Source organism: Saimiri boliviensis, chromosome 18, assembly GCF_048565385.1.
Source record: "Saimiri boliviensis isolate mSaiBol1 chromosome 18, mSaiBol1.pri, whole genome shotgun sequence".
Lineage (NCBI taxonomy): Eukaryota > Metazoa > Chordata > Mammalia > Primates > Cebidae > Saimiri > Saimiri boliviensis.
The window spans coordinates 38,649,467-38,662,736 of NC_133466.1; the positions used below are offsets into that span (position 1 = coordinate 38,649,467).

The 13,270-nt window shown below is 36.2% G+C and overlaps 1 protein-coding gene across 3 annotated transcripts in view; it reads left to right on the plus strand.

Moving 5' to 3' along the window:
- The window catches only part of EPHA3 (EPH receptor A3), a 367,515-nt gene that overhangs the window by 336,543 nt on the left and 17,702 nt on the right, over positions 1–13,270 (plus strand). For 2 of the 3 annotated variants that reach the window (XM_039480619.2, XM_074389163.1), the window contains exons 14-15: positions 5,608–5,757; positions 6,523–6,716. In XM_039480619.2, the coding sequence (XP_039336553.2) occupies positions 5,608–5,757; positions 6,523–6,716 (344 nt within the window). Of the gene's footprint in view, positions 1–5,607; positions 5,758–6,522; positions 6,721–13,270 lie in introns of those variants that run through there. The other variant, XM_074389164.1, reaches the window with a different exon arrangement.

The following is a 13,270-nucleotide window of genomic DNA, read 5'->3' on the forward strand; positions in this document are numbered from 1 at the left end:
AGGATTTAGAGAATTTATGAGAATGTATTCATTCATCTTTTCTTAAATTCCATAGTAATTTTTCTGGTTTGAAATTTTAGCTGAGTTTGAATGTTTTTTTTCAAATTAAATGTGTAAAATGTTGGTTTATTATTCTTTTATTTTTAAAGCCAGAGCAACTTGATGTAACTGGCTTACCATAGAATAAGAAAATTTTTCAAATTTCTTTTTAACTTATGTAGCATTCATTGCTAATTTTGAATCGTATTTTGTAGTTAACAGTCAACTTTACCTTATAAATTCATTTAACAAATTTGTTATCAACAGTAAAAGCATCAGTTATAGGGAATTGAAAGGAAGAAATGAGCATAACATTTATTGAACAGTCTATTAAGGAGCAGACACTTTGTTAGCTGCTTTATATATATTATAAAATGAAAAAATTTTCTAAATAATAATATAAAATTCTCAACCATCTTTATTCTCTTCCTGCTTCTTTCAGTGTTGGATGACCTCACTTACAATATGGCTAGCTAGAAAATAGATAAGAGTCGTGAATCTGTGATTATTTCATTATCGGATCTAAACTAATCAGTCTAATAAGCTACCTATTCACAGATAAGGGAAATTCCCTAATGAGAAGGCTAAATGTTTCATGAATATTGAATAAAGTCTGGGCTAAAAAGCTTAACTGTTTGGCCAGGTGTGATGGCACACACCTCTAACCCCAGCACTTTGGTGGGTGAAGGTGGGTGGATCACTTGAAGCCAGGAGTTAGAGACCAGCCAGGCCAGAATGGCCAAAACTTGCCTCTACTAAAATTTGCCAAGCATGATGACACACACCTCTACTCCCATCTACTAAGGAGGCTGAGGCACAAGAATTACTTGAGCCTGAGAGGGGGAAGTTGCAGTGAGCCGAGAAAGCACGGCACCACTGCACTCCAGCCTGAAAATAAAAACCTGTCTGTGGACTTCAACACTAACATTGGACAAAGCAAGCAATATTCATTCACATCGTCTTTTAAATAAAAAGTTTAAATCAGCCCCAGCTGTTCTTTTAGAATAAACTGGGTATCAGTTATAAAAATATAAATTAAAAGTTTTCCATTAAAAATAAAAATAAACATATTTACTTTTAAATATATAAGCTCAATAAACTGTGACCTGGGAGAGAATCTGGCCAGCAAGGAAAGGAATTTGTACAGCAAAGGTTGATCAATAGCAGGATCTGGATAAATTAAGGAAACGTTTAAAGCCCTGCACCCTGGTTTCATTGTTGAACTGTTTGAATGCCACTTACTCTTTGTGTGTTTGTAATAGCAAGTCCAAAATAAAATGAAAAATAAATCAGATTGCTCCACTTCCTCTTCCCCCTAAGAGCAGAAACTGAACCCTTGATATAGTTAAGAGACAAAAAGGAAAAGGAAAGTGTCAATCAAAAACCTGAATGACACAAGTAAAAAGGCCATAACCTTCCTCTCCAAAGCTAGGAAATCTTGGAGAAGAGCCCTTTGGCATTTCACAGGTGTCTGCTGCACAATGTGGCCAAGAGACTTTTCCAAGGTACCACAGCGAGCTAAGAGCCGAATATTTTGCTATAAATTAGTACGAAGTTAAAGATAGTGCTAAGGTCACTGATTAGCAAGTATGTTACACTGAAAGGTTTAAAGCTGTCATTCTAACTACAGAGAGAGGGAGAGAGAGAGAGAGAGAGTGGAGGTGGAGAGAGAGAGAGAGAGAGAGAGAGAGAGAGAGAGAGAGAGAGCAGGCTACAATTAGAAAACACATCCAGAAGAGCAGAATTCAAGATTTAAGTTTTTCTTATTAAAATAATTTACTATACTTTTTTTTTCCCCAAACACATATCCCCTCTGTGTGAGTTTTAAACAACATTTTCATAAGATTTACACAGGTGTAAGCAAATAGACCACATCTAATTGAGAAATATTCTGGAAATAATTTCTTTTAATCTATAACCACATGCTGCATTAGAGAACATACTGTACATGTCCCAGGCAGGTTAAGAGATTCAGACGAGTGAAGCTCCCCTTGAAGATCTGATCGTGCTGCTACAGCAGGTAACTCTCGAATAGTGTTATGTCTGTATCAGAACAGCGCAAAAGAGGATTCTCCTTCCAAGCATAAACAGAAATGTGTCTCTGCTCTTCCTAAAAAAGGTTACCTTTCAGTGTATCATCATTTTAAGAAATTTTATTAATCTCAACACTCTTCTCTCTGAAAAATAGTGAAGACACACTTAAAATGAAACAACTCTACTGTGTTCCTTTTTTAACTCTGATTGAATTAAACCAAATAAATATGCTTCTCTGTCATAGGCGTCATTAATCTATGGGTTTTTTTCTTATGACTCTATTTTAATTTCAACTAGAGACCTTGGTAAGGCAACAAATATCTGGGCCTAATATTTTCTAATAGGTACAAAGTTTCAGCCTAGAAAGGGCTTTCTTTTCTTTTTTTCTTTTCTTGGTGCCATTTAAGTATATGTTATACTTTCAGTATTACTGAAGGTACACTTTTTAGTAGTACTGAAAGTGTACTGTCAGTAATATACTGAATCTGGCCAGCCAGTAAAAGAACCAGTACACCAAAGGTTGATCAGTAGCAGTATCTGGATAAATTAAGCAAACTACATTTGCTCAGACTATGAGTGTTTAGTTGATATTTATTGAATCCAAGGAAAAAAAGACTAAAGATTTTACTAAAACTGGCCATTTAGTCCCACAAAAATGCTTTATTATTGAAAATATATATACTGAAGAGCTCAATTTATGCCTTCATTATTACTGAAAGAACACTTTTTAGTAATACTTAAAGTTTACTTTCAGTAATATACTGAATCTGGCCAGCAAGGAAAAGAACTGGTACACCAAAGGTTGATCAATAGCAGTATCTGGATAAAATAAGTTATTAAGTATTACTTTCAGTTCTGAAAAAGGAGAAGTAGCAAAGACCACTAGGAAAATAAGTATCTGTAACAGAGATAAGATATTTAATTGAGATTTTAAGATACTGTATTTGCTTTGTCCCATGAATACAACTTTGTTGGACTTTTGTTAATTCTCTGATTTCTTAAGAAGGAGGAAGTAGGCCCAATGATTTTACTTGGCATCCAGAGTAGATTTTGTTCAGTGCTCCATGTGTAAGTCCACTCTTGTCAATATCAAGGGATAGTAACTGAAATTTTGAATTATGAAACCGTGAACTTGGTCTAGGCCTATGTAGATGAGTGCTTTGGAGGTTTAAGTGTGCATGTTGCACACTGTAGTTTGTCTCCCTAACTTCCAAGACAATCTTTTCTCTGGCTCCTATATCTCCAGTTTGATTTGTTTTACTTCATCAAAATAAACTCTCAGGTATTCTTCACCTGGTAGCTTCTAAGGAAGGTTGTGCACTGTGTGTTTTTGCATGCTTATTCTTCTTGCTGATGGTATTTTTCCATTTCCTCAGTTCTCAGCACAGTTTGATGCATTCTTCTTGATTCTGCAAGCTCCACCCTTTTTCAAAGAGCTTCTGGCAGTCCTCTCCCTGAACAGCTCGCTTGTGCTAAAACACCAAGGAGAAGCGCTCAGTTTTGCTGAGTTAGTTCCAATCTTATCACTCTCCTATCCAGCATAAAGTTTCCCCAGTGTATCTGTGATTAAATGAAAATTTGACATTTTAGCTCCCTCTTCCATCATATTTCTTCACACTGGAAACTATTCTTCTAGAACATACAGTTTTCTCTTCTGTGCTTTAATTTATGGCAGTTGCTCAGAATATGAGAGCGTTGAGCTGATATTTACTGAGTCCTTACTATGTCTCAAGAAGAAGACTAAAGATTTTACTGAAGTTTGTCATTTAGTCCCACAACAATGCTATGAACCAGGACTATTACATTTTCAGTAACAGATGAGGACATTCCAGCTTAGAAATGTGTCTCCTGCCAGGCGCGGTGGCTGAAGCCTGTAATCCCAGCACTTTGGGAGACCGAGGTGGGTGGATCACAAGATCAAGAGATCGAGACCATCCTGGTGAACATGGTGAAACCCCGTCTCTACTGAAAATAAAAAAAAAAAAAAATAGCTGGATATGGTGGCACGCGCCTGTAATCCCAGTTACTCAGGAGGCTGAGGCAGGAGAATTGCTTGAACCCAGGAGGTGGTTGCGGTGAGCCAAGATCACGCCATTGCACTCCAGCCTGGGTAACAAAAGCGAAACTCCATCTCAAAAAAAAAAAAAAAAAAAAAAAAAAAAAAAAAAAAAAGCACTATCTTGCCCCCTTGGCCGTCACTTAAAACCCAGTGGCATGCTATGAGGTCCAGTAGAAATCTCTCACATTTTGGTGAACATGGCCTAAGATTTTGATGATGTGAATTCTTTGAAACATCCATCCTTTTTTTCTTACATCAAAACTTGTGCTCATCTTTCAAGTGACTTCACTGAAATTGAGGTCACTCAGTTCATAAGTGACCTCCTCAGTCTCTCTAGTGAGGGTCTTGGCTCCACGTTCAACATCCACAGTTGCTTTCCCTGCTGTCTTACTACTCAGGATAAGGTCCATGGACCAGCAGAATCAGCATCACATGGAGTTTGTTGGAAGTGCAGACAATGGCTATGCACTCAACCTCCTGAATCAAAATATTCATTTTACTGGGAGTAAGCTATATATAATTTATATGCATTGTGAAGTTTGAAAAGCAATGTACTAGATATTTATTTCACTATTTAGTTATTTGCAGTAACTAATTATCACTCCTGTTTGCCTGACATTTTCCAAACAAAAGGGCCAGTATGTTACTCATAATTGCTTCACCCAAAATAACTAGCATAATGCTTCTTATATGGTTGACAATTGGTACATCTTTGTTAAATGTGTTTATTGAACTAAGAGCAAATTCCATAGACATTACACTTTTATATCTCCCATAACTCATAAAAGCAATATTATTTTCTAAATTATAAGTTCTGGGAATGTAATTATTATGTCTGTCTATTTTATATGGTGCTTGCCTACTATCTGGAAGGCAATTCAATAATTCATGATGAAGTGAAACACACAGTCAATTAATCAAGATGATGATTATATTGAAGAGAGTTTTTTTAAACATCCTTTTATTTTGAGTTTACTTAGGGAACAAACACCTGTAAGTACTTATATGCCAGGGAGTGGTCTCAGTTCTTTACAAATATTGACTTATTCACATTCTGAGTTTCGATTGTGTGGTTAAGCATAAATCTAGGTTCAATCAATAAAGGTTGATTTGCGATACCTCTTCTAATTCTAATACAGGTCATACCACATCTACTTCAGCTTGTTTTGCTGCAGATGATTAATTAACCTGCCATAGTGGATATAAAATGTCAATATTTAAGCAGTTTTTTTTTTTTTTTTTTTACAATTTCAAAATCCTTCCGAATTATTTGGAAGTAAAATTTGCTGTAGATGGTATGCTACTTCTGGTTGGTATTAAAATAGAATAACATCAAAATATTTAGCAGAAATGCATATTCTATTTCAGAACAGAAATACCATGAGAAATTCTGTCAGGTTTCAGACTATGTTATATATATATATGATATGTTCCATGCATTGTTCACTTATGTAGACATGGTTTTGTATTCAAAGGGAGGGAAGATCCCAATCAGGTGGACATCACCAGAAGCTATAGCCTACCGCAAGTTCACGTCAGCCAGCGATGTATGGAGTTATGGAATTGTTCTCTGGGAGGTGATGTCTTACGGAGAGAGACCATACTGGGAGATGTCCAATCAGGATGTAAGTATTTGTGGTATAGGAATTATGAGTTCAGATTAAAAGATCAAGCTGTGCAAGGAAGTGGAGCATAACGAAACCGGGTGGCTCCTAGTTTGTAACACTGAAATTTTAGCAACAATGAGACTGTTTCCAAGTCTTGCAAGGATATTAATTGAATTGTTCTTACAGATTTACATATTTCCCTCAAGCAAGGCTTTAGAAATAAGACAAAAGAAACATTTGTAATGAAAATGTAATGAAGTGACCAGTAAGATAACCTCTAGATTCTAATACACATTGGAGTTTGAAAATCACTGCTTCACACCATTGAAAAGTACTAATGAACTAATAGTTACTGAATTTTACAAAAAAAAAAATTACTATGAGTTGGCAGGGACCATTTGAACCACAGTATAACTAAAACTGTCTGCTAATTTTGTCCCTATTCATTAATATATGCTTTCTATAGAGAACTATATAATCAAATAATAATTTCTTTATAACACCAAATTTCCTGTATCATTTAACATTTCTTTTTATTTTAACCTAAAAAGGGTCTTTACACACTCTCCTTTCTTAAATTTATGTTCTTTCAATCTTCCTTTATATAATATTTTAGGCATACATAATTTCTTATTTATTTGATCAGCTGTTATCCTTTTAGGCATCTAAAAATGAGAACTTTTCCCACTTACTTTTAAAATAACCATTTTTGTGAGCCCTGCCCATGAAGAAGTAAAATAAGTGTCACTTCCTAAGTTCCCCAAAATTTTGCTTCTCACACAGGTAATCAAAGCTGTAGATGAGGGCTATCGCCTGCCACCCCCCATGGACTGCCCAGCGGCTTTGTATCAGCTGATGCTGGACTGCTGGCAGAAAGACAGGAACAACAGACCCAAGTTTGAGCAGATTGTTAGCATTCTGGACAAGCTTATCCGGAATCCCGGCAGCCTGAAGATCATCACCAGTGCGGCAGCAAGGTGACACTTTCTGTTTGCTATCTCCAAGATGTTATTTTTTTTTTGAGCCCCCTCCCCAGATGCATTCTTTGAAACTTGTATTCCATACTATTAGAGAGATGTATTTTTCCTTTCTTTTTTAATCCTTAGAAGTAATTATCATGTTCCTTAACAGTAATGATTAAATTCTCAGATTTTTTTTTTTTTTTTTAACATCCATCTCGACTCTACATTCAGGCTTGTTTAAGTCTTTGGGAAATAGGACTACCAGTGAGGTATGGTGGCTCATGCCTGCAATCCAAGCACTTTGTGAGGACGGGGCAGGTGAATCACTTGAGGTCTGGAGTTCGAGATCAGTCTGGCCAACATAGTGAAATGCCATTTCTACTAAAAATACAAAAATTAGCCTGGTGTGATAGTGAACTCCTGTAATCCTAGCTACGTGCGAGGCTTAGGCAGGAGAATCTTTGAACCTGGGATAGGGAGGTTGCAGTGAACTGAGATCCTGCCACTGCACTCCAGCCTGGTCAACAGAGCAAGACTCTGTCTCTAAATAAATAAAATAAATAAATATACTGAACACATAACTTTTTTTCACCCTTCATGACTAAAAATATTGCACCAGCTAGCAAATGCAAATTTTCCTCAGTTAATTAAACAAATATTTGTTTAATCCGTATTGCATACCAATTACTTTGCTAGACATCATGGAAGGTAAAACTAAGAGTAAGATAAGGCCAGTGCCCCTGGACACCACCACAAATGTTAGTACTCTGCAGCTATAATGCAATCGTGGATTGCACAAAGTCTATTTAATTCTATGCATATTCCTCTAGGTTAAGAATCACTGAGTTCTCTCAGTGGTTAGAACAATGTAAATTAAAGTACATCTACAAAGTGCAGTAGAAGAAAGAAGGAAGAAAAGATGAATTTTGTCAGGGACTATATAAGAAGAAATAAATATTAATGTATTGGTGCTTCTCAGAGTAATTAAAGGCAGAGCTATCTTGTTTAATAATTTAGATTTCCATCGTGCACATAAGAGAAAAAGTTCTTTTACATTTTGATAGGCTTTTAATTTTTTTCTTATTTATCACATGAGTTGGTACAAGTTTCATGCTTTTAAAAACAGTCCTCTTAACAACTCGAGAGAGAAGCATTTGAGACCTATTTGGGACTTCTAGCTATGTGCCTACTCAATGGCTTGGACTTGTGAGTTCAGTAATATTTTGATCGGTACAATGGAGTTTTATCATTAATGATGACTTGTGAGCTATTCTCCCTTCTTTGCATAACCAGTGGCTTCTCAATGTCTGTTTTCAATTGTGTTAGTTTTCGGTCTCACTAATACTCTCCTGCCTTGCTGCTTCCATTGCTACAAAGAAAAGTGGCTAAAGCTGACATTCAATGCATGGGACTTCCCTTAGTTTTTGACTTAAGTTATCTGTTTGAAGATTGAGCAGTGTGTGTGTGTGTGTGTGTGTGTGTTGGTGAGTGAATATATAGGTACAAGTTTGATTAACCATGCCTTAGTATCATATTTTTGTAAAAAAGTCAGTCATATGTAATACAATATTTTAAGATATCAAAAATCAATGCCCCTCAAATCCGCAGTGAATAAATAGCAAAATTTTAATATATAAACATTTTTATCCATTCATCTGTCAGTGGATACCTATGTTGATTCCATAGCTTGGCTATTTTGAATGATGCTGCAATGAACATGGGAATTTAGATATCTCTTTGAAATACTGATTTCATTTCCTTTGGCTATATATCTAGAATGGGATTGCTGGATCGTATGTTGGTTCTATTTTTAGCTTTTTGTGGAACCTCCATACTTTTTTCCACATAGCTGTCCCAATTTGCATTCTCTTACATTCCAATTCTCCCTTTCTCGACATCCTCACTAACAGTTGTTATCTTTTGCCTTTTTGATAATAGCCACCCTAACAAGCGTGAGGTGATAGCTCTTTGTGGTTTTGATTTTCATTTCTCTAATGCTTAGTGATGTTGAGCACCTTTACATAAACCTGTTGGTCATTTGTACATCTTCCTCAGAAAAGTGTATATTCAGGTCCTTTGCTCATTTTTTAAATAGGGGTATTATTATTTTTGCTATCCGGTTCTATGTGTTCCTTATATATTTTGGATATTACCCACCTATGATATATATTGTTTGTAAGCATTTTCTCTTCTGTGGACTGCCTTTTGTTTTGTTATTTTCTTTACTTGCAGAACATTTTTAGTTTGATATGATCCCTATTGTTTAATTTGGTGTTTGTTCCTGTGATTTTGGTGTCATATCTACAATGTTGTTGCCAAGACCAGCGTCATAGAGCTTTCTTCTGTATTTGCTTCTAGAAGTTTTACAGTATTAGGGCTTCAGTTTATCCATTTTGCTTTGGTTTTACTGAATGCCCATTATCCTGTTTTTATACAATAGTTGAATACGTTAGATTGGAGAATCATAAACAAGGTCTTAATATCATTATCTTAAAATCATAGATTATTTATTGAAGATAACACTTAGGAATCATTAAGATTAAACTTAGCAGTAAGTCCTTAAACAAAGCTATCCATAACTTATTCCATAAGGATAAATCTCTATCCCAAACTTCAGAGACTGTATAGACTCTTAGAAATTCACCTGACAGTTTAACAACCAACAGGATAACAAATCCGTCCTTCCCTGGGCCATATGGTCCTAATTTTGTACCTTGAAGCCATTTATTTTGATCTTTACAGCATAGATAGTAATCACAGAAAAAAAAATACTTTCCGTATCATAAAAACATTCAATTTTCAAAGCTAACTCATGTAATATAATATAATCTAGGGATATCTCATACCAGTTTCATAGAGACAAGTTGTCTTACTGTCAGATTGTAATCTGTGAGGATATGTCCTAGCATTAAAATTGTAATATAATTTCATAATTCACTTTTCCCTTCTTATTGCAATATACAAAATATTTTTCCTTGTATATTTTTCTTTAATACATAAACAAGTGTCATGTATTTTGTCATAAACCATAATTTTAGAAAAAAAGGAATATTTTCTATGAAAAGACAACCATCTTAACCAAATATGAACATTTGGGCAATGATATTCATATTTTTACTCATTACCATTAAAATGCACAATGGATTTGATTTGTTATTATAAATTTATTATTAACAAACTCACATTACCATGCAAATATGTCTCTTTAGAAAATTTGCTTTCCTAGCTTTGACAATGATTATTTTATCCTTGTCATAACTGATTAAAATCACCCCCTTCTTTAATTTTTAGTGATGTCCTTACCAAAAGCTTTATTGAGAAAATAAGATATTAGATGGGAACTTCCCACAGCAAAATAGAAATGCAGTGGCACCTGCACCTACCCATATTCTCCTCCTGTCCTCTAATTATAAAAGAAAGTGTCTATTTGTCGGAAGCAAATCCTCTGCTCTCCCTCTCTCTCGGTTTCCCTCTCTCTCTTCTGCGTATCTAGGCTTTTTCTTCCTGTAAGATCATTGCCACAAGCGTACGTTCTATTATGTTCTTTCTCACTATCTTATTCTTATCACCAGGGGAACCTATTGTACATACAACTGTCCAGGTCTGTCCCAAGAATCTCCTGGAAAAGGGAATGGAGTTAGATGTTTTATAAAAACTCCAGGTGATGTTTTCCTCCTCTGGAAAATTTAGGAGATGTTGCTTGTCAAAATTCTCCCTGTTGGCCCCACATCTCTGCCAACTACTTCCCTACTTCCCTAACACTCTTTACATCCAAACTTCTCAAATAATAAACTCACAGACATAAAGTCAATATTCTGAAAATTTATCAATTTTCTCTCCCTAGCCTGATCCTTCCACTGCCTAATGAGTTGAATACACTAGCAGCTACTCATTCACCTAACCAGGAACTGGAGCAACTCTTGGCCCCTCTTTCTTGCCCTCCACACTGTGATTATCTGGATCAATGAAATCTACCTCCTACCCCTTTCACTGAAAACACTGTCCTCACGGCTGCTTCGCCCTCTGACCTGGGCCCCCGCAGTAGCCTCCTAACTTGTCCCCTGTTTGATTGCTGTCAAAGTCCAAACATCTTTTTGCATAGCCTACAAAATCTTATCAAAATATATACGATATAGTTTCAGTCACCTACTTATAATGAATATTGAATTCATGGAACACTTAGAAAACAATCTAATCACCATCTGAATGTTTAAAAAGCCCTATTGGCCGGGTGGAGTAGCTCAAACTTGCCATACCAGCTACTCAAGAGGCTGAGGCTGGAGGATAACTTGTGGCCATGAGTTGGAGACCAGTCTGGATGCTATAGCAAGATCCCCATCTCTACAAATTTTTTTTTTTAAATCGGCCGGACATGGTGGTATTTGCCAGTGGTTCTAGCTACTCAGGAGGCTGTAGCAGAAGGATTGTTGAGTCCAGGAGTTTGAGGTTATGATGAGCAATAATAAAAATACTCCACTCAGCCTGGGTAACTGAGCAAGACTCTGTCTCTTGAAAAAACAAAAAAAAACTAATTAAAAAGAAATAAAAAGTCTTGCTTGTCTAATGTTATTTATTTATTCAAATAAATCTTATTCAACAACTATTTTTATATAATACAATGAGATGACTATAGCCAATAATACCGTGTGTATTTTAAAATAGTATTCAAGCACTATTTATTATATATTAATATATATATTATATATAGTATTATTATGTACCAGTCTCCCATGTGCAAGGCACTGGATAGACTCTGAAGAAAAATGAAGAGGATAAATACGGTCCCTGCCCTCCTGAAGCTCACGTTATACAAAATGCACGGTAAACGACAGACAAGTACGGACCGGAGGAAGGAAAAAAGTAGATGGCCGTGGTGGGCAATAAAGAAGTGGCTGGGAAAGGGTCCTCTAAGGAGCTGATGTTTGAGACCCGCAGGAAAGGAATGAAGCAGTTGTGTACGCTTCCCTTCACCAACAAGACTATGCTTGGCACAGGATTAAAAAACTGCAAACGTCTTGAGATGAGAAAGGGTTTAGAATGTTCTAGGAAGTGGCAGAGAAGAATATGACTGAAGGGAGAGTCTGTCTTGAACCTAAGGAGATAAACAGAAGCCAGAGCGCTTGAGACTACACAGGCCATGGTGAGGACTTTGAAATATTTTTCAGACGCATGAGGAATTTATTAAGCATTTGAACCAGAGATGTAAGACGATTTGATTTACATGACTGCTTTGCAGAGGGAGGAGCAAATGTATGAGGAGGCGGAGGTCGCTTGAACCCTTCGACTTGTGCCACCTTCACCTAAACAATGCTCTAGCCTCAGTGGCCACTTCCGCTTCCTTCAGAAAGCAAAAGCGTTTCAGATGATTGTAGCACATGCTGTTTGCCTCGTCTCAGATTCTCCTTCGCACTTTTCTTCCTTTAGGCGGCAACTTATGCAGCATGTATGTGTTGAGTCACTCTGTGGCAGCCCAAGTGAAATAAAGTTTAACATTGTTATTTTTTTTACAGAGCACCATATTCTTGTTCTTCAACACTATTTTAATTCTGATTCTGTGTTTGTGTGTGTGTATTCTTTTTAAGTACCCGTTTTCTAAATACACTCTTAAGCCCCATGAGAACAGTCATCATGCTTCTTGCATTACCAGTGCAGATTGATAAATCTGCTCAATAAATATCTGGTAAATATATCATAAATATTTGCAGACACCATTAGTCAATTTCCATTTCAAAAGATGCAATTTACAGAAAAAAATTCCAATGTTTTTCTGTTCTCTGAACAGATATTTTTTGTAGGCATTGGTCATATGGTAAAAGACTAAAACTCTTTTCGTAAGCAAAACGCTGAATATGTACCTTTCTGTCAACTCAACTCCAGAAATACACTCCTACAAATGTAATGGGAGACTTCAAAACTGAATTCCTGGCTGGTACAAAGCATTCAATGTTCTAAATGATGTAGTTATTAATATCAGTGAGTAGAATTGTGTCTATACACATACCCCGTAGTGTTCTTCAAGAAACACTACATCATTTTTGTAGAAATGCTACTTTTTCAGTCTTTCTGGATTTAGTCAGCTTTATGGTAAAATTTTAATTTTTTTCTTGGTGGCTAAGTACCTTTTGAAACTAGTTGTTTGAATAAGTAACCTTGTTGCATACACCACAATGGAATAATGCATCATTTCACTTTTCAACCTTCATTAGAGTCGATGTTTCATCGTGGTATCATTCTCAAAGAATCTTCCACTGAAAGCGTCTCTGTGAGTATCATCACTGGAAGTGGGGAAGATGGAAAAGCTGATGATCAGAATGGGCCAGGTCAAACAGTTACCTAGATGCTGCTGGGATGATGAGAAGGGAAGAAAAGTCACACTAAACTCTGTGTTATGCTTGTTTCCTAGCAAGTGATTAATTTTTCTAAAGGTAGAGTTGCAGCCACTCGGGAGGCTGAGGCAGGAGAATCGTTTGAACCCAGGAGGTGGAGGTTGCAATGAACCAAGATCGCACCATTGCACTCCAGCCTGGTGACAGAGCAAGACTCCGTCTCAAAAAAAAAAAAAAAAAAAA